The sequence below is a fragment of the Gavia stellata genome, chromosome 18 (genome assembly GCF_030936135.1).
Source record: "Gavia stellata isolate bGavSte3 chromosome 18, bGavSte3.hap2, whole genome shotgun sequence".
NCBI lineage: Eukaryota > Metazoa > Chordata > Aves > Gaviiformes > Gaviidae > Gavia > Gavia stellata.
The window spans coordinates 16256790-16275216 of NC_082611.1; the positions used below are offsets into that span (position 1 = coordinate 16256790).

The 18427-nt window shown below is 42.9% G+C and overlaps 1 protein-coding gene across 1 annotated transcript; it reads left to right on the forward strand.

Annotated features, from left to right (window-relative positions):
* Positions 1-255: 255 nt before the first annotated feature.
* Positions 256-15608, forward strand: IL20RB (interleukin 20 receptor subunit beta). Its single transcript, XM_009812147.2, is given in 9 exon segments — positions 256-451; positions 897-913; positions 916-991; positions 6922-7048; positions 7775-7965; positions 10875-10999; positions 14255-14405; positions 14729-14874; positions 15483-15608. Coding segments are annotated over 9 exon segments (1155 nt in total).
* The last annotated feature ends 2819 nt before the right edge of the window (positions 15609-18427 follow it).

The following is an 18427-nucleotide window of genomic DNA, read 5'->3' on the forward strand; positions in this document are numbered from 1 at the left end:
TTTCATCAGAGCTAAAAGCATTTGGTAGGCTTTGGCTTTTTTCCCCCATTATCTGTACAGTCAGAATTTCATTTAATTTAAATGGCCTTTTGCAGAACATAAAAAGCTTCCACACAAACTTTGTTTCTCCCTTGGCCTCTAAAGAAACCAGCACAAAGACAGCTGCTGCTGCAGCCTTGGAGCCAGCAGGCAATTTGGGTTTCTAAGGTCTCAGAGCTGCATCCAGCTGAAGAGCGGATTTGCTCAAGAGGCGAGATGGAGAGCAATGGACCTTGGAAGATGGAAAAACCTTGGGATACAGGTGCCTGCACCAAATCAGATCCGAAAACAGAATGTCCTCCTCAGTACACACCCAACACAGCTGCCATAAAAGTAGTATTTGAAGATAAATTGGAGCATGCAACTCCCTTCTGCAAGCCCAGAGGCACACAGTCCTTCACCAGTCCTTTGTGTAAGGTCTGTGGTTACAGACATGCCTTAGTAATACTGGGGAACATTCCTGGTGCTTGGAAGCATCAGGATTTATCTAGTTTGGGGGCTGAGCAGAAAAATTAGTATTTACAGCTATATAAACTACATGGAAATATCCCATGAATCCTGTTTCCTCCTTACAATGTCTTTGTTTAATATATATAATTGCTAACTAAATGAAACAGAGTTGTGCCATCTAGTTGAGCAGTTGCACAGACCTGTAAAGAAATGCTGGCATCAGATTACTGGGGCACTCCTTGTAACTACACCCTTACAAACAATGTATGTACGTCTTTGGCATTGGCGCAGACAGGCAGAGAACTGGTGTTTGCAATCTTCCCCTGGAGCCTCCGCTTCGCTCGCATCATGGCTGGCTCAGATAGGGCTCCCTGTCTAGGAAGGGAAATTTCTGAGCTGCGCAACAGGGTATGAATGTGGGAAAAGGCGACAAGCGTCAGCAAAATGTCACTAAAGCTCATCTCCTTCTTCCTCTGCGCTCTGATTGCACCAAATCTCACAGGTAAATGGCTAAAATATCTTCAGTTGACTTTAGTCAGATGAAGGGGTTGTGAGAAACAAAAAGTCTTTTGTCCTTTTGTTAAACATGCCTCTACAAAATTTAAGCCAAATCGTATGAGGTCAGGTGATGTTGAATTTTAATGCTTGGAGAAGACTGAGGGGGGATTTTATTAATGCTTATAAATACCTAAGGGGTGGGTGCCAGGAGGATGGGGCCAGTCTTTTTTCAGTGGTGTCCAGTGACAGGACGAGAGGTAACGGGCACAAACTTGGTTTTAGGAAGTTCCATCTAAACATGAGGAGGAACTTTTTTACTTTGAGGGTAGCAGAGTGCTGGAACAAGCTGCCCAGAGAGGTTGTGGAGTCTCCTTCTCTGGAGATATTCAAAACTCGCCTGGACGCATTCCTGTGCAATCTGCTCTAGGTGAGCCTGCTCTGGTGCGGTGGTTGGACAAGATGATCTCCAGAGGTCCCTTCCAACCCCTCTCATTCTGTGATTCTGTGATTCTTTGTCTAAAATTAATACTAGAATAAACAAATGAAAAAGTCCATAAATTCTACATTCTGCAAGTCAATTCTGAGATCTAAAGGGGAGTTTCAGTTTGAAGGAAATCAACTTACTAATACTGCATTTGTCTCTGCCCTTTTGGTGTTCTGTGAGAAGCCGAACTTTCAAGTTCTCTTTTAATGCTGATGTCTTTGAGCACAGGGGATGCCCTGCCTGTGGAGTGGATGCGGGGTCAGAGAGGAAGAGTATAAAATGTTAATTAATAGCTCAAAATTGTTCACTGAGGGTCTCCTTTAACCTGGGAGGAGGTTATGCAGTTTGTAATCTGCTTCTCCAAGTAAATGCTAGGCTCCAAATACATCTCCTAGAAGGAATTTGGCCTCAGATCTCCTGACTACGCTTCAGTGTTTTTGCGATGGTCAGTCCTCTAGAAAGCAAACATGGCTTGCCAGTGTGCTCAGATTTTGCTCAGTTCTGTCTTTCTAAATGTTCCATCTTAGCACCTGAGTTCAGATTGTGTCTTGCTCCATTTTGTTCTCTGCCTCAGAAAAAAAGTAATTTTATAGCTTCCTTGGCCAGCAAAACACTTTGCATCATTATTTAAGGTTCTTAGTTGCTAGGTACAGAAAACACTGACTCAGCATTAAGTTGCATGTGCCCTGAAAGTTTATTCAGTGGAATAGGGAAGATTGACAAATGTTTTTTAAAAGATGGCAAAGCTGGGCAACTATTCTTTAAAGAAATTTCATTTTATTTTTACTGTATTTTTGTTTAAGTCCTGGCTATTCATGTGATGTTTCCTCACAGGAGCCATGTTGCCTGTGTGTGTAGTGACTGCCAGCCTTGCTCAGCCGCATACTCATCCAATTTTCTCTTCTACACTGTGACAGACAGTAGGAGAGAAAGGTGGGGTGACTTACACTGTGTCCCCCATTCTCTTGGCCTTGACCTGAAATATGAAAATTTGTGTCCCTGTCTCCTTTTTGAGCAAAGAACATTTTTTGATTGAACGTTTATGTCTGAATCTGCCCTTGTGGTTGTGCAGAGTGGACACCAGGTTAGAAGACAGTGCGGTTCCCATCTAACCCAGGAGCCCAGGCTTTGTATCCCGGGTGCTGGGGAGAAAAACAGGCAAGAGGATATGTACTAGGGTTTTGCCTTTTGCAGTCAGTTTGTGCAATCGGCAAATGAGGGAGGGGATGTTCTCAGAGCCTTCAGATTAGAGTTATAGCCAAAGAGATTGTTTAGCATAATTTATTATTGTTGTCTAAAATGCTATGTTTCTAGGAGTGAAAGATGTGTGGCTTTCATTTTCACCATTTAGCTTACAAAGAAATTCCTTTAGCTTTTTGGGGTGTTACAGGTATTACAATGTCAACTATATTTAGAGTTCAGAATTCCCGTGTCAGATTCCCCTTCACTGAAATTTCCTCAAATGCAGAGAGGCAGACCATGCTTGAAGATACAAGAAACTGGTGACATTGTTGTCCTCCATATTAGAAAAAGGAGATTAAATGGTACAATGCTTGGAAGTTAAAAGACAATGCCTATTAGCGCAGCAGTAAGGAAGGATTTCTCAGCCCTGTATATAAAATTTTAAGGGGCATGCCAGAAAAAGCACAGGTGAGGGAAAGCAATTCTGAACACTATGCAACACTAATTCTGGAGTTACTGTTTCTTCTTGTGTTTGTTAAGCCCCTGAAAGGAGAGGCTATTATGAATAAAGAGGTAATTTTATTAATATTTTTGCAGTGTTCACTTACATTTAACAGTAAGTAGTGGTGATAGTACTGATGATAGCAAGTAATGATGAAGTAGTAGTGATGAAATATTATTGTGGTCTGTATTCACAGAGAAAGAAGGGTATCAAAATCTATCCCAGAGCAATGTAATTTTTTCAGGGTTTATTTAAGACATTTTAAACTGAAAACTAACACAGACAAATGTAGTGGACTTGATCATGATTTTTTTTTTTAATTGTATATTCTTTAAGTTTAACACAGAGAGGAGAAAAGTGTTGAAAAGAGAAGTCATCACCATTCTAAATGGAAATCTGTTCTTTGCGTAGCAAATGAAATGGAATATACTGCTGATAGTGTAGGAGACAAAAATGCTATTTACAGAGCAAATCTGGACATGTCTTTTCTTTGGCATGACTGGATATGTTAGGGTAAGAGTCAGTACCCTGGCTTGAAAGACTGTAGTTTGGCTTTTCCTGTGAGGCTATTTACATATTTCTTGTGAATCCAAAATCAAATGCAAGTGGTACGCGGCCCTGGGCGAACAGCATTCTGGGTCCTGCCCTCTCTCTGTCCAGTTGTCTCCTGCACTTTGTATGATTGTTTCTTCTTTTCCCTTCAAAATGCATAGACCAGAGTTAATGGAGTATTTTAGTACTGAAACAACATACTTCCCTGTTTATACTCGGTGCTTTTCCTGTTTATATATTCTAGAATTGTCTCTTCTCCCAGTGTTAAACATGTATTTGCTCACAATTGTTTTGTGGGCTGTTGCAACAGATGGATTGGAGAAACCATGAATATAATTTGTTTAGATATGACACGGGATACATTACATCTAGATCAACAGTATTTTGGAAGAGCATGAACCTCTTTTCCAAACTACAGCTTTCAGTGTGGCTCTGGGTCCCAGGCAGAAAGCAGGGAAGTGCATCATTGCTTTTATCACTCAGGGACCCCATTTAATTTGTGTACTGGATGAAAAGATCTCAAGTTTTAGCTTTACACCTTTTTGATTCAGTCCTGATGGCTGTCCACTGTGTTTGCAGTAGGGCATGGTTATGCAGTTACAAATATTTCTGTACATACCATCAAGAGAGATATACTAAAGCTGAATCATAAGTTTCACTTCAGTGTATTTGTTATTCAATTATTTAACCTTACAAGCACAAAATTTTGTAATTTCTATATATAACAGCTACACACACACACACACACACACATATATACTTAAGCCCACACGGATATCTGTTTCTATATTCTTTGATTATGAAAGGTGAAGAATATCTTTCTCTAGGAATGCAGTTCCCTTCATCTGAAGGCAGATGTCCAAACTAGTGCACTGTTCATGTGAACTATATGTCCATAGCACTATACCCCACCACCACCGTCTTACCTGCAGTGCTGGAGACTTAGTTTTCTGACACTAAAGTGCAAACACTCCATGGCATTCAATGAATAGCTGCTGTGTGCTATGGCTTTGCCACAGAAGGTATGTGGCCCTGTAAAAATCAGCAGATATGCTCTGTAGATAACACAGATGAGTATTAGGTTTTTATAGATCTTATTTTTCTTGGAGAAGAGTTCTTACAATTAGCAGAATTTGTGCCCATCCTGAATCTATTAATACCAAAAAGAAACTTAAATCAGTGAACTCCTTTTTTTATAGAGATACCTACCCTGGCATTAGGCCCAGAGTTTTTCCTAATGAAAGGAAGAAAGAAACCTTAGCATCTGTGAGGTGACAGGTCTCACTATGCCAATAGAAGAGTCACGGGTTTTGCCAGCAAAGCAGGAAAACAGTATACTAAGATAAGCATAGCCAGGAGGTGAAGATTGATCTCAACTAGATAAAAAATAGTATTTGAGCCATTAGAAGTTAGATAGTCCAATTCAGAACTATCTTCTTCTTTTAAAATTGGTTTCTAGACCGTTTAATAAGACAGGGTTCAGTACTGTTGAATACAAAAAAATGTATCTCCCAAAAGTCCTAAAGTCAGTGACTTAAAAAATTAGGAAACACTCCAGTGCAGTTCACCCCTGTTCAGACCTGGAACATCATTGTGTGTATGAGTCACGTGGAAAAACTAGTGTTTGATCACGTAACTGAAGTCTGTTACGTAATTCACACACTGAGGTATGCCAACTCCCAAATTTAACATGAGAACCAAGAGTACAAGGAAAAGCAGTAGCAAGCAATCTAAATGTTGAGAAGCATGGAGAATACAAGAGACCAAATGAGCGGTTGAGCTGCAGAGTGAAGGTCAATAAAGACATTTTTTTTTTAAAGGCAAAAGGTGCCCTGACACTAGTATGGACCCCCAACCGGACAGAAGCAATAGAACTGCTCATATGGCAGACAGTGACCCTTCTGCTGTCTAAATGGCAAGGAAGAAAGCTTCTCATCCCATTGATATCTGACTTTTAGTTTAAAGAACGGCTGAGCATTGTGTCAACAGAGCCATATAACTTATGCCAAAGAATCACAAAAGAGTTGACATCAAGGCTCTCCATATCATTAGTGATTTTATAAATATTCTAAGGGCAGAAAGAAGACCGATGTTGTTCCAATGCTTTAAAAGAATAATCATCATGAAAACATTGCTTGTGGACTTGTCAGCCTCGTTTTGATCCTGGGTAGAACAACTGACATTAACTGGTTAACTGTGTAAACACAGCTTAAAAGAAGACATCCTCTTTTAATGACAGTTAAAGACTAATGGAAGATAGACCTTGTTAAGTGAAATAGTTGTAATTAAAAAAAAAATTAGGAAATAATCTTTAGATAACATAGGTATATTGTGATAGAACAGTTACCTTGTTTCTGGGAGAGTGTTGAAATGACTACTGCTACACTGGGTTGGTTGAAACTGCTCCATCCATTCCTCCCTTCTAATGGTTCCTTGGGAACCAGTCCCTGCTGAGCAGAGAGGACGTAATTTGCTTGGGACTGGAAAGTAGAAGAACAGAGACAAGTCTGTTCCCATAGTGTAGTGCAGGATGTGCCCATGAGGAATCCTGCCTTCTGTGCTCTGGTCCAAACACTGCTAAAGATTTTACATTAAGATGCCATAGGATAAAATTAACTACATTGTAGGTACCATCCCATACTTATGCTTTGACGATCTCAGAGTAATGTAATAATTTCATTTATAGTCCGTTGAATAAGTTTATTCTATTAAGATGTACTTTGATTACAGCCTACAAAAACATTATGAGAATCCTGCAACATGAAAAAAGCTGTACCAGAACTAGGATCTTCTGCAGCCTAGTCCAGTCAAGCCTGGAAAGAAAAAGCACATTTCTAACCATGACATCCATTGGAACAGTCTATAGAGTGCAATAGAATATCTGTTACTTGACTTCATTAAATTGAATTGGGTGGCTTTATAAAAGCTTGACCTTTTCTCACTGTTTTACTGATACAATGAAAAACTCTGAAATAACAAAAAGGCATGCTTTGCCTTTCTGTAAGCAGTGCCAACCTAACTGCTCTGCCATTTGCGTTTTGGTTATCATTTCTTCTTCTCTGTAAAACACTTTCAAACACTGAAGTGACAGTACTAAAATGAAGTGTGTATTTCTGATGCAAAACACAGTTTTGCACTATTCTTCTAAGCTTTTTTCCAGTACATTCATATACCTTTTTTTCTTTCTTTTTTTTTCTTTTGCTGGGAATTTTAGGTGAAGATGCTTTGTTGCCAGCACCTCAGAATATCTCTATTCTTTCTACCAACATGAAACACTTCTTAACTTGGAGTCCTGTGATCGTCCAGGGAGAAGCAGTGAGATACTCTGTTGAGTTTCAGGGGTAACTTCTGGTTTTATTCTTCTTCTTTGCTCTTTGAAAACTGTTCATTTAGACTTAAAATACTGCACTGTTTGGATGTCTTGAGCAGTATTCAGTTCACAGGCGTAAGAGAATTTTGATGCTCCAGCAGTGTTGATCACAAGTGGGGGAAAAAAAAATCCTTTTGCTCCAATTCTGAGACTGTTTACAGGTTAATAGATACCTGAGTAATCCAAGGTGTGCATTAAACCCACATATGGAAACTGCCTCTGTCCAAAGAATTCAAAAGTTGGGAAGATTAGCAACAGTTTATTTAAAAGAGGAAAGAGAAAACATTTGAGATTTATTCAGTGTTAATCTTTTAAATATTTAACACGCGTTACAGAAGGTTTCTGATACATCTTGAGCTATGACTTGTATCACAGTATGGCTTTGGAATTCTGGTTTACCAAGGATGATCAAGTCAAGTGAGTGGGCAGGATTTGATGCATCAACAGTGCGTTGGCTATCCCCACCTCCTACAGTTACTGTGCTGGATTTCCCTCATGAGCAAGCTAGCTCTGGGATATTTTCTCTAGATAAGATCTAAACCACACCCATACTGGTTTCATGCACTTCTGGTATTCCAGCCCCAATGTATCCCAGTACTGGTTTTACCCGGAAAGAGCTAGCAAGCAGCCTTAGCCCGTGTCACAGACACATCTCCTATCAGACTGTTGCCTGTCTGCTTTCTTTTCCTTTCCTCAGGGAGTATGAACGAGAGTACGCCAATGAGAGCTGGATTCCCATCTGTGAATGTTTACTCATCACAGCCACAGTGTGTAACATCACAGAGGATATCTCAGCCACTGTGGCCTATAACCTGCGTGTAAGGGCAGACGTTGGTGCTAGAAGATCAGAGTGGGGCACCCTGAAAGGTTTCTTCAATCGCATCACAAGTGAGTCCTGCTATTTTGCTTAAGCTACATTGGTTGTGTTAATTTTTTGGAGTTTGGTGTTGAGGGATTGCTCGTGTGCATGTGTGTGTACTGTGCATGTTTGTGTACTGTGCACGTCACACAAAGCCCATAAACGTACAGAGTACATCCTACTCCTTAGCTCCTCTCATGCTGGGTTGGGATGTTTCACTCTTAGACAGCCACACTGTGTTCTTGGACATGAGTCCCTCCTGAGGCAAGGCCGACTTTACCAGGGTTTGAATTTCAAGGGCTTCAAAGATAGGTAAGAAGACTCCAGGCATTTCTTTTGGCAAGTTGGCCACTCTTGCCCCTGATTTTGAAGAGTTCTGATCAATCACGGTTGCTGTCAGTGCTCCACCTAATCCATGTCATCTAGTCACTTCTGAGGGTCCAGGACCTGATCCTATGGAAGCACTTAGTCTAGAAAACATCCATGTCACCCTCTATCTGCCTCATGCTCTCCTGGAAATACCAGGACATGATTCTGGAAATTTCCAGACATGATTCCCTCTTCCCATGTTATTTGATATATGAAGTAACCTCAGAAGAGGAAAGAAAAATGGAAACCATAACATTGCTGCAGTCCTAGCAGTGCAGGGTATTTTCTCCATATCCTTTCAACTCCTGCAAAACTTGAGGCCCAGCTCAACTCAAGGATCATGTTGCAACCTAAAATTAGCATAATATTTCCAGTGTTCCTCTGGAATCATCACCTCTGTTCTCTGCCATGTAGTCAACTGCTTTCAGCAATAAAAACTGTGGTGGAAAACCTCAGTTGAGGTCACTATTAGAGTGCAACTCTCAGTCTGGGATGGGTAGCAGTCATCAGTTTCAGCTGGGGAAGAAATTTCCTGTCCAAGGCCAGAGCTGACCCTATCTTAAACCTTCATCAGTCATTGGAAGTTATCTACTACTTAATGAGTGTGCAGTCCTCACTCATACAGTGCACTTAGTCGAAGCAGCGCCATCAGAAGTGCCGCCTAAGTTCATGACTGTGTCTCTTGGTGTGGAAGTGTTTTCTAGATAGTGATTCAGATGAAAAATCCTTCCCTTTTCCAGCAGCTATGGTAGCACAGAGTTGAGCCATGAAAAATCCTTCCCTTTTCCAGCAGCTATGGTGGCACAGAGTTGAGCCACAGACCACACTGTCAGGCAGAGATAGGGGAAGGATGTTCCTTAGCTTGACCCTCTTCATGAATAAAAGCAGCAACTGTCTTATGGTACAGTGAAGTATTTGACAGCTTGGTCCGGTGTCTTAGAGACCTCAATACAATCCTCTGGCTAAGCTGTGAAAGTTCGAAGGATACACCTTGCAATGGGCTGCAATGTGAATATGCATATATGGGCAAATGTTTAAAGGAGAAAGAAAAGTCACTGTAAGTTCTTGTACATATGAAATTTTACTGCTCACTTTACCTTGTCTCTGCTTTCGCATCTCTTAGGAAACCTGGCATTGAGTCTGAGAGGAACTAAGGAATTCAAAGCACAGCCCACAGGTTCCGTATGTGGTTTGTAGACAGTCAGGGCATCAGCACAGCCCACTGTACATGTAGACTAAAAAAGCTCCAGTGTCAAAGCCTTAGGTGTAGATACACCTAAAGTATGATAACACATGGAAAACACTTTTGAAAGATCTTCCTAAAACTAAGAATTTAGTCAGTATTACTTCTTCATTTATCAAAATTCAGATAGTTAGTTGGTATCCAGTGCGCCAGCACAGAGAGAAATATAAATGCTCCTGCTTGGCTAGTAGTTGCATCTTGCAATGTCCATTTGTTAATCCATTAGCCCAATATTTGTTTTTAACCTCCAAATGATATCACTTTTTTTTTATTTTGAGACATCATATTAAGTAGATTCTCAGCTTTTAAATTAAAAGTATAAAGTAGTTTCCCAGGCTTCCCATTTGTGGCACACTTATCATGAACATGCTTGGATTTTATGTTTTTATATTGCTCAGTATTAATGGCAATTCACTGGATGTAATGGCAAATTCTATTAAGAACATCTTTTCTGTATGTTCTTATACATTACTCTCCTTCCTTTCTTGAAATCAAGCAGGTTGAAACCAGTTTCAGCTACAACAGAGTGGTAAAGAATGGCATAGATAAGTGGGGCAAATATGATCTCTGTGCTGCCTTGATTCCCAATTCACAAATGTACAGTGTGTAGTTTCATCCATGCTTGATTGACTCTGATTGTTTCACTAATATTCCTCAGGCTGAACCAAGCTTTGAATATCAAAGTAAGCATGAAGCAAATCACCTACAGATTTACTTGCATACATTTACAAAAACTTAAGTCACAGCAGGTCATCAGCCCAAGTCTATCTAAAACCATGTGGATACTAAAAGAAAATTGGGAATCATGTGAACTGCCAGAGTTACGCTGAGGCTCATACTGCTTTTCCCTTCACCTTTGAGTAACTGCCAAAATTCCCACAAAGAAGCAGTAGTTTCACAGCTTCTGTTCTGTATGTTAGTGCTGAGCTAATGCCCAGGAGCAGAAGAACTGGCCTGATCTGGTGTCTCAACTTCTCATTGCCCAGCTGGTTCTGCTGCTGTTGATCACACAAGACCCTCAGGCCAGACACTTCCTCCATTGGAGATAATTAAAAATCTTTCAAGTTCTGTGCAACTCAGCTATTGCCAAACTCCTGTTTGCAATGCCAATCATGGTCCTCCTCCTGCTCAAAGTCTGCTACAGTATCTAGACATACTGGGAGGTTAAGGCAGAGAGAAGTTTCTGCCCCACTGAATCAACCAGCTATTATTCCAGATTAATGTTGCTGGGGTCTTGATGGCAGCTTCTCCTCCTCTCCTAGCTGCGAAAGGGAAGACAGTTTTTAACGGTTGCTTCTGATAATGGTGCTCTCTCTGTGTTGGCAGCTTCCCTGACCCCACCTCTGATGAAGGTCATAGCAGATGGGTATCATTTACTAGTGGAGCTGGAAGACATGGGGCCTGCCTTTCAGTTCTGTGTTCTCTATTGGAAGAAGGGCCAGGAGAGTAGGGTGAGTTTTATCCTTGGGTTTTGGGCAATAACAAAGAGCCCACGTACTTAGTGTGAAAGCATACAGACATTGCCCAGGGCCTGTTTGCCAGTCCAGGATCCTGCTGTGAGGCTGGAGGACCTGCCTGGAGTCAATGTGCCATAATCCTCTGCACGTGTGAGTGGGTTGCTCTTACCCCCATGGAGAAGCTTCTCTGTTCTTTCCCCATTTCCTTCTCCAGAAAGAGAAATCACTGAAATCCCCTCAAAGATCTCAACTATTGAAAGAAACCAGAAGTCAGGTACTGAAGGTGTTTATGCTGACCACCTTCTCTGAACATCATTTGGTTTACTCAGACCAAGATTAAGGTGTCGTACTGAGGTGCTGACGAAGTTCTCTCGAGAGTTTTTTGTAAAACAGCTTGCCTGTGACAATGAGCTGTAACATGCTTAGCTCAGGACATTGCTTACACCTGGGTAATACTGAAGCAGTGACAATTTGTATTCCATTCAGGTCCTTCTGTTTTCACTGGACATCAATTTTCTTTTTTTCTCCTGGGAACTTGGTGCTTCCATAGCACCTAAGAACATGAAAGCATGAAAGCAGCCATATAAAGTCAGAATATGGGACCATCAAACCCAATATCTTCTCTCTGCCAGTGGGCAATGGAGATGACCGAGGAAGATAATAAGGAGAGGGCCTCTGTGTAAATACACTTACATTATTTTCTGAGATTTCAGACACATGGCTGCAGGAAATTCCTGAGCCAGAACTGGTATCATTCATAGCCCTTGATGAATTTTTGTTCAAGCCATGTAAGCTTTAGCATATACAACTTCCTGTAGTCAGGAGTTCTGCAGCTTAACTGTTGTGCAGTCTAAATTTTGGTTTAGGAGAGAGAAAACAGTTATTACCTATTCACTTCCCCACCACTCTAATAGTTTTATATTGTGTGTGTCTTTCCAGGCCAAGGACTCCCAGCCTACCTAGTTGTTCCCTATGGAAGCCCTTCCAGCTCTTTTTGTCTTTACCAAGGTGGGCAGGGAGTAAACCTTCACAGTTCAAGGTCCAGGAGCACTATGGGTTAGCACCATAGAACAAAACACGTCTTCACACTCTTTTCTTTTCCCAGTAATTGTTAACATGTGTGACTACCACAGAGCTGACTATTCCATGAAACCTGAACCCCAAGTTCCTGCTTCTGATGGGGGACGCTTGACTTAAAGTCGAGTCACTGACTGTGTAAAAATGAAGGGGAAAAATTCTTATGAGCATCATTTCACATTTATCTGTGTTGAATTTCATTTGTCATCTCATTACAAGGTCCTCCTGCAGTTCTTCACAGTTGGCTGACATCTTTACTGTTCTGAAGTGTTTTTTTAGTGTTATTAGCATATGTCAGTTTTCATTTTTCTTCCAGATCATCTGTAGTAATACAGTGGTGAGCACAGATCTGCATGGGCCTCCACCATGACCTCCTTCCACTCTTGAGAAAGGATTAGCAATTTAACCATACAAAAGTCTTTCTTCTATCAGGAAGCAGCAGGAGCAGGGCTGCTCACTGTGAGCAGGAAAGCCAGGAGCCAAGGGTGATCCCAGTGCAAGCAGTGCCCTCCCCAATGAGGCACAGACCCACAGGGTCTGACAACAGTGGGCAGAACCAGGTACTGGTAACAGGGTCCATCAGCAGCCCCAGACAAGGCAAGCAATGAACCAGGCCCAGGGTCCATACAGGGACCCCAGCCAGGAGCAAAAGGAGGTAGGATCAGAGACAGGGCTGGAGGACAAGACTACAATGTACTTAACAAGGGTCCATCCAGGAGACAAGCTGTGTAAAATGTAGGTCCAAGGTCCATCCTGGAGACAGGTCTGGAGACAGGCACACATCCAGCATAGCTCAGACAGGAACTGAAGGCCCTGGGCTGAGCTTAAATGGGGCTCCTGGGCCATGGATGGGAGGGGGAAGATGGGGGGGCCAGGCAGGGCTGATCAGGGCCGTTGCAGCCTGGTTAGTGCACTGAGAGCTCTGATGCCTTTTTATCTCATGGCTGCTAGTTTAATAGGCTTTTGAAATAGATCTTCTTGACTACCTTTTGGAAATCCAAGTAAACAAGATCAGCCTTGTCCATGAGCTTTCTGACACCTTAGAATAATACAGGTTTGTGTCTGATTTCCTTTTACAAATGAAATGTTAACTCTTCCTCAGTATGTGATACTAATGACCTAAACATTAATTCCAAACTTAAGAATAGTTTTTACCAACTGGACTGTCACAAGCATCAGGTTTGCTGGTTAGTACATGTCCAGTTCTCTGCTGGGACTCTTTTAATTTTTTTTTAATAGTTGTCACATTTGACATGTCTGATTTGAGGTTTTTGCAAGAGGTTACATACCCCAGGTAGTAATTGACCTGGTTTTGTCCTTGAAATCTTTTCAAACTAATGGCCCTCAAGAACAGATTTTGGTGGAGAAGGATATTTTGATGGAGAGAAGGACTTGCCCTGCCAGGAGAGCCCTACTGGCTTGTTGGAGGTGTCCGTATGTTCATGATGCTGAGGGCTGATCAGCCCTGCTGTGAGTGCGGGCTTTGCATCTGCAACACAGCAAGAACTAGGAGCAACTAGCTAATTGTTAGCTGTCCTCTCATGACTGGGGAGACTAGGAATAGCAACTTTATTTTCCTAGCAGTTAATGGAGTCCTATTTATTGCAAGACAATAATGTACTGGTGTTCATATGCTGTTTAAGGGTTGCTGAAGTGTGTTACGGTTGGACACACCAAAATCACATGCTCCTCACTAGCCCAATCCGTCCCCTCTCTGTGCTCCAGTCATGGCCCAGCTCTCACACCCCTATCACAGCATAGTTCTGGCACCCTTATCACATCATGCTAGCACAGGCATGATTTTGGCATCCCAGCAAAAACTCAGATCAGTCAAAACCTTAATCAGTCCCCTTACACCAGGGTAGTAGGTCATGGTCTAGTGTTGTAGCCCAGCATCGTCGTTATGCCTCTGACTCACAGCTCTTTCTTTCCATCCCCTCCTAACCTTCCAGACATGCGTGGTCTCATTCTGCACTCCACTATGCTTCCTTACCTGCTGCTTTTCTCCCTCTCTTCTCTTATTCACACAATCCTCTCTGACACCTCCTGCTCCTATTATTTTCTTTCCTTTTCTCCCGGTAAAGTCCCAGGGTTAACATCATGTTAAGACTCTTGTTCTCAATTAGGTCCTTGCCCTAAGTTCTGATGCTCTCTCTCCTGGGCCTGTGGCAGATGCAACAGAAGGTGGTGAAAGAGGTCAGCTCCATGGTTCATCTGGACACCATGGAGGCAGGACCTGATTATTGTGTAAAAGCTCAGACATACGTCGAGGCGATCAACAGAAGCAGCAGCTTCAGCCAGACACAGTGCGTGAAGGCACAAGGTAACAGCCAGCCTTCCTTCGTACTCCCCTCGTGTAGTCATGCCCAAGAAGGATAGCCCACAGCTCTTCTTTTTGTTTCTACCGAGCATCTCCTGTCTTGTTTGCAAATGTGCTGCCCATTTGTTCCATTGCGGAGGTAAAAAAAGGAAGACTGAGGAGTGCAGCTGCCTACACTGGCACTGGTGTCCTTCCCTGGAGTGTGCCAACAAAGGATCTCACCAGGGTGGGTGGGAAGAGCAGCTGCAGAGGGTGCAGGCTGGCTGCACTGAGTGGTCTGCCCTCACAGTCTCTCTGAGAAGTTTTCCTGCTTCTGTTGTTTCTAGGTGGCAGATCCATGTGGCTGGTTACTGCCCTCATCTCCTCTGCTGGCTTTGCTGTGGCTGCTTTGACCCTGCCTTTCCTTACCTGGAAAACAAGTAAAATCTTTCAGCGTTCCTGCTGCCCTGTTGCTGTCCTGCCAGAAACACTGGTAACTTTTTTTACTGTGCTTTATTGGTTTTTAGGGTGCTGGGTATTCACAGGAGCATGGGGTAGGCAAAAAAAGCAGACACATGCATAGGAAGCCTTGCTTATTCCAGTGTGATGAGCTGAGCTGCAGGGGTCAAGCAACCCACATGAGCCGGCTGCAAGGCTGTCCCTGCCCTTGGCCCGGAGCCCTAAACAGGGACAATGCTCCTGGTGCTTCTGGCGAAGCAGCTTGGGAGGCATGGGCTGACCCTGCCTGACCAGCCGCTTCCTGAACAAAACAGCTGTGTCATTGGCAACACTGCTCCGTGTCCGCTCGTATCAGCACTGAGCTTCTCAACTCCTGGGTGAGGAGAAACCAATCATCAAAAGCAGCCTCTTTTCTCGCTTACTTAGGAGGAGTATGTTTAAGTTAAATATTAAGCTTAAATATGCTGTCTAGTTCAAGTGAGAACTCAGGGAGCAGCTTTTGTAGCTGTGGGTTCCTGAGCACTGGGTCTCGGGGCAGTTGTGGCAGGAAGGGTGGGAGGTACAGTTTGTGGGGAAAAGCAGAAAACAGAAAGACTAGCTCATCAGGCTGAGGGTGTTTGAGTGAGTGCATTTGTTTTACAGAAAGTATCAGAGCCCCCCACCCAGCTGATACTGTGTGGCAGTGAAGAAGCTGAGCAATGTGACCTGATGGTGCGTGTAATGCCCTCAGAAGAAGTTCTCCGACTGTGGATTCAAGAAACACTTTAGAGCACCCCAGAAAAAAACAGCCTGTGGAAACAGATCTTCTAAGCAGAGCTGGCAGATCCCAGCCGCTTTCCTCAGAGTGCCAATAAGCAGCATTGTTTTCTTTGTGTCTAAAAGCTGCTGCAAACCAAAGGTGGTGTGTATGATGAGCATGTGGCCTGCTCTGGACCTCTTTGCAGCATCTTCATCCATCTACGTAAAAAGCAAGTAGAGGTCACAGGTGACAACTGCCAGTTTCTATACTTTCCCTTCATATCCATACCCATACCCAGACATGAGTTAACTCATGTTCCCTTTACGTCTGTCAGCCACATTCATGGTCCCAAGGCAGAGCCCACCCTTCTGTCACTGGGATTTCACCAGAGCAGTAAATGTAGAGCCCAGTCCCTTAGTTCCAAACCATTTCAGCCTCGGTATTTTTAAAAGAAATTAAGCAGCCAGTAAGAGCTTCTTACGTGACTAAACCAGCTGGAATGAGTGGGAAAAAAAAAGTTTTTAGGGCTGCAGGCCCTGACCTGAGGTCACACTCATTGAAAAGGATGTTGACAGTGACTGGACACAACATAATAATTTGATGCATGTGACAGATAACAATGTATGGTGCCAAAAAAACTTACAGTCAGCACCATGAGGAATGGCTGGGTTTCACCAGTGCTTAGCAGGGAGTGATGTGAGAAACAGCCAGACTTCAAAGATGGTTGGAGGGAGCATTGAGAACCTTTTGGGGAGCAGAGCTTTGCAAGACCAGCAGCAGCGCTAATACTATATAAGTCCAAGATCGCCTAGGCAGCGTGTCAAAGATACGAAAGCTGGGTATGCATGAAGGAAAACTAGGACCTTTAGGAAGCAGATAATTAGGGGTGAATTGTTTAAATGAGAGGGGATTGGATTGGAGAAAGGTCAGGAAAGGACAGAGAAATGTAGGTTCAAGAAATGGGAAAAGGTACAAAAAGATGTGCAAATAAAGTCGTCAGGATTGTCCAGAGTGCCTGCTGGGCATCCCTGTGGTTCAACACCACACCTGAAGCAGAACATTGACTATGTCACACAAGGCAAACCTGCTTCTGTGGTCAGGAGGACCAGGGTGAGGGGCAACTGGAGTGCTTATCTTGGCTAGCAGAGGAATATCAGGGTGTATGGATAAAGCATCACAGCGTTACCATGATAGTGGCCATTCCAGGCCTGATGACATCATTATCTTCCAGATACCTTGTCCTTTTAAGGAAGGAAGTTGCAAAAGACAGAGAGACATTCCTTCTAAATACAAATAAAATACAGTTGTTGCATATATTGCAATTATGGCTGTCACTTTGAAGAAAAGTAATTTATTACCTGTGAAGCAGAGACTTGTGTTAGCAGGGCATGAAAAGACTTTGAGCTGAAAAGCTTTTTTTAAAGCTATCAGTGGATCTAATGAAATGCAAGACGCCTCTTTCTTAAAGAATGTGCCTTTTTATAGTTCATGCTTGCAATCTTGCATCAGGCCATCAGGTGGCAACAAAGCACCGTGAAAAAAGTAGAAGTGACTCAGGGCTAGTCCTACCTCTGTGTTCTCCTGTCGAGGCAGTTCACGCCCCAGTCCCTGGCTAGCACCTCACTTTCATGTTGCAGCTCAGTTGCTTGTTTTATTCCTGTCTCGCTAGCTTCTGTCTGGACAATATTAGGATGTAGTGCTTTTGTGTTAAATAGTAAGATTGGTACTGCTGAACCTGTAGCAAATTCTATGGTGAGAAAATCTGTGTAAGTCTGAGCATTGAAGACTCAGGGTTGATTTTTAGGTTGTTGATGATTAACTGGGAAACGCCTAGTTGCAAACACCTATAGGATACTGGGCTCAGACAAGAATATTTGGGAGCAAAGAGGAGAAGGGCATGTGCATGGGCTGATATGAGAAGTGCTGAGGGGCCGAACAGGTCTCACGCCCCCTGTGAACAGATCTGGGGTGGCAGTGGGAGGCAACCAGTGACTGGCTGATTCTGGCAGCAGGCAGTGGAGAGCAATGATTTTGACGAGGAGGACAGTCAGCGCAGAAGTGCACTCCCTTGCAGGGCCACAGGCTCTTTGTCAAACATTCCCTGAAACAACTTTGCCCAGTGCTTGAATTGCCAAGGCATAGCTCCCCATCACAGAGGCCTTGGTAGTAAAGCTGGTTTAGAGAGGTCCTGTGCCTCGCATTTATCCTTATTTTATTCCCCACTGTTTTGGATGAGTTCAGTGTCTTGGTTTCTAGTGTGCCCCACAGGGGTGTCCCCATACAGGAAATTGTCCTGTTGCCTGTCCATTCCATGGCTATAGGTCTGAAAAGCCTTAGCAGTTCCTCCTATCTCTTCCCGCCTGACATTGTTGCATTATGGCAGTACCAGCAATTGTTTTGGGGATACAGAGAAAAGCAGGGAAAGAAAAGGCCCTTGAATGTGAAGGGCTTTTAAAAATTATTTTAATGCATATTTTCCAGCTGCATATTAAGCCTAGAGCATATGTTTCTTTCTCACTTGCAATAACAGATTTTATGCCCTTCCTCATTGTCAATAAAGCAGTTAAACAGTTGTACAAAACTGCACAATGTTAAACAAACACCTGAAAAAATTCTTACAGTACGGAGATGGAAGGGGATTTTTTAAGTGCTGCTGCCATCTTAGCAAGACCATATTCAATTTGCATGAGGATATTCCAGTTTGTGTCTGTGGAGACTTGAAGCCAAATGTGAGATGCTGATTGAAAGTCCCTGGAAAGCTTCTCACTTTGAAGTATGTGCTGCATTTTGTCAAGCCTCAAGATCATGGTATAGAACAAGGGCAATTCCTTTGCCATCCATGTGCATA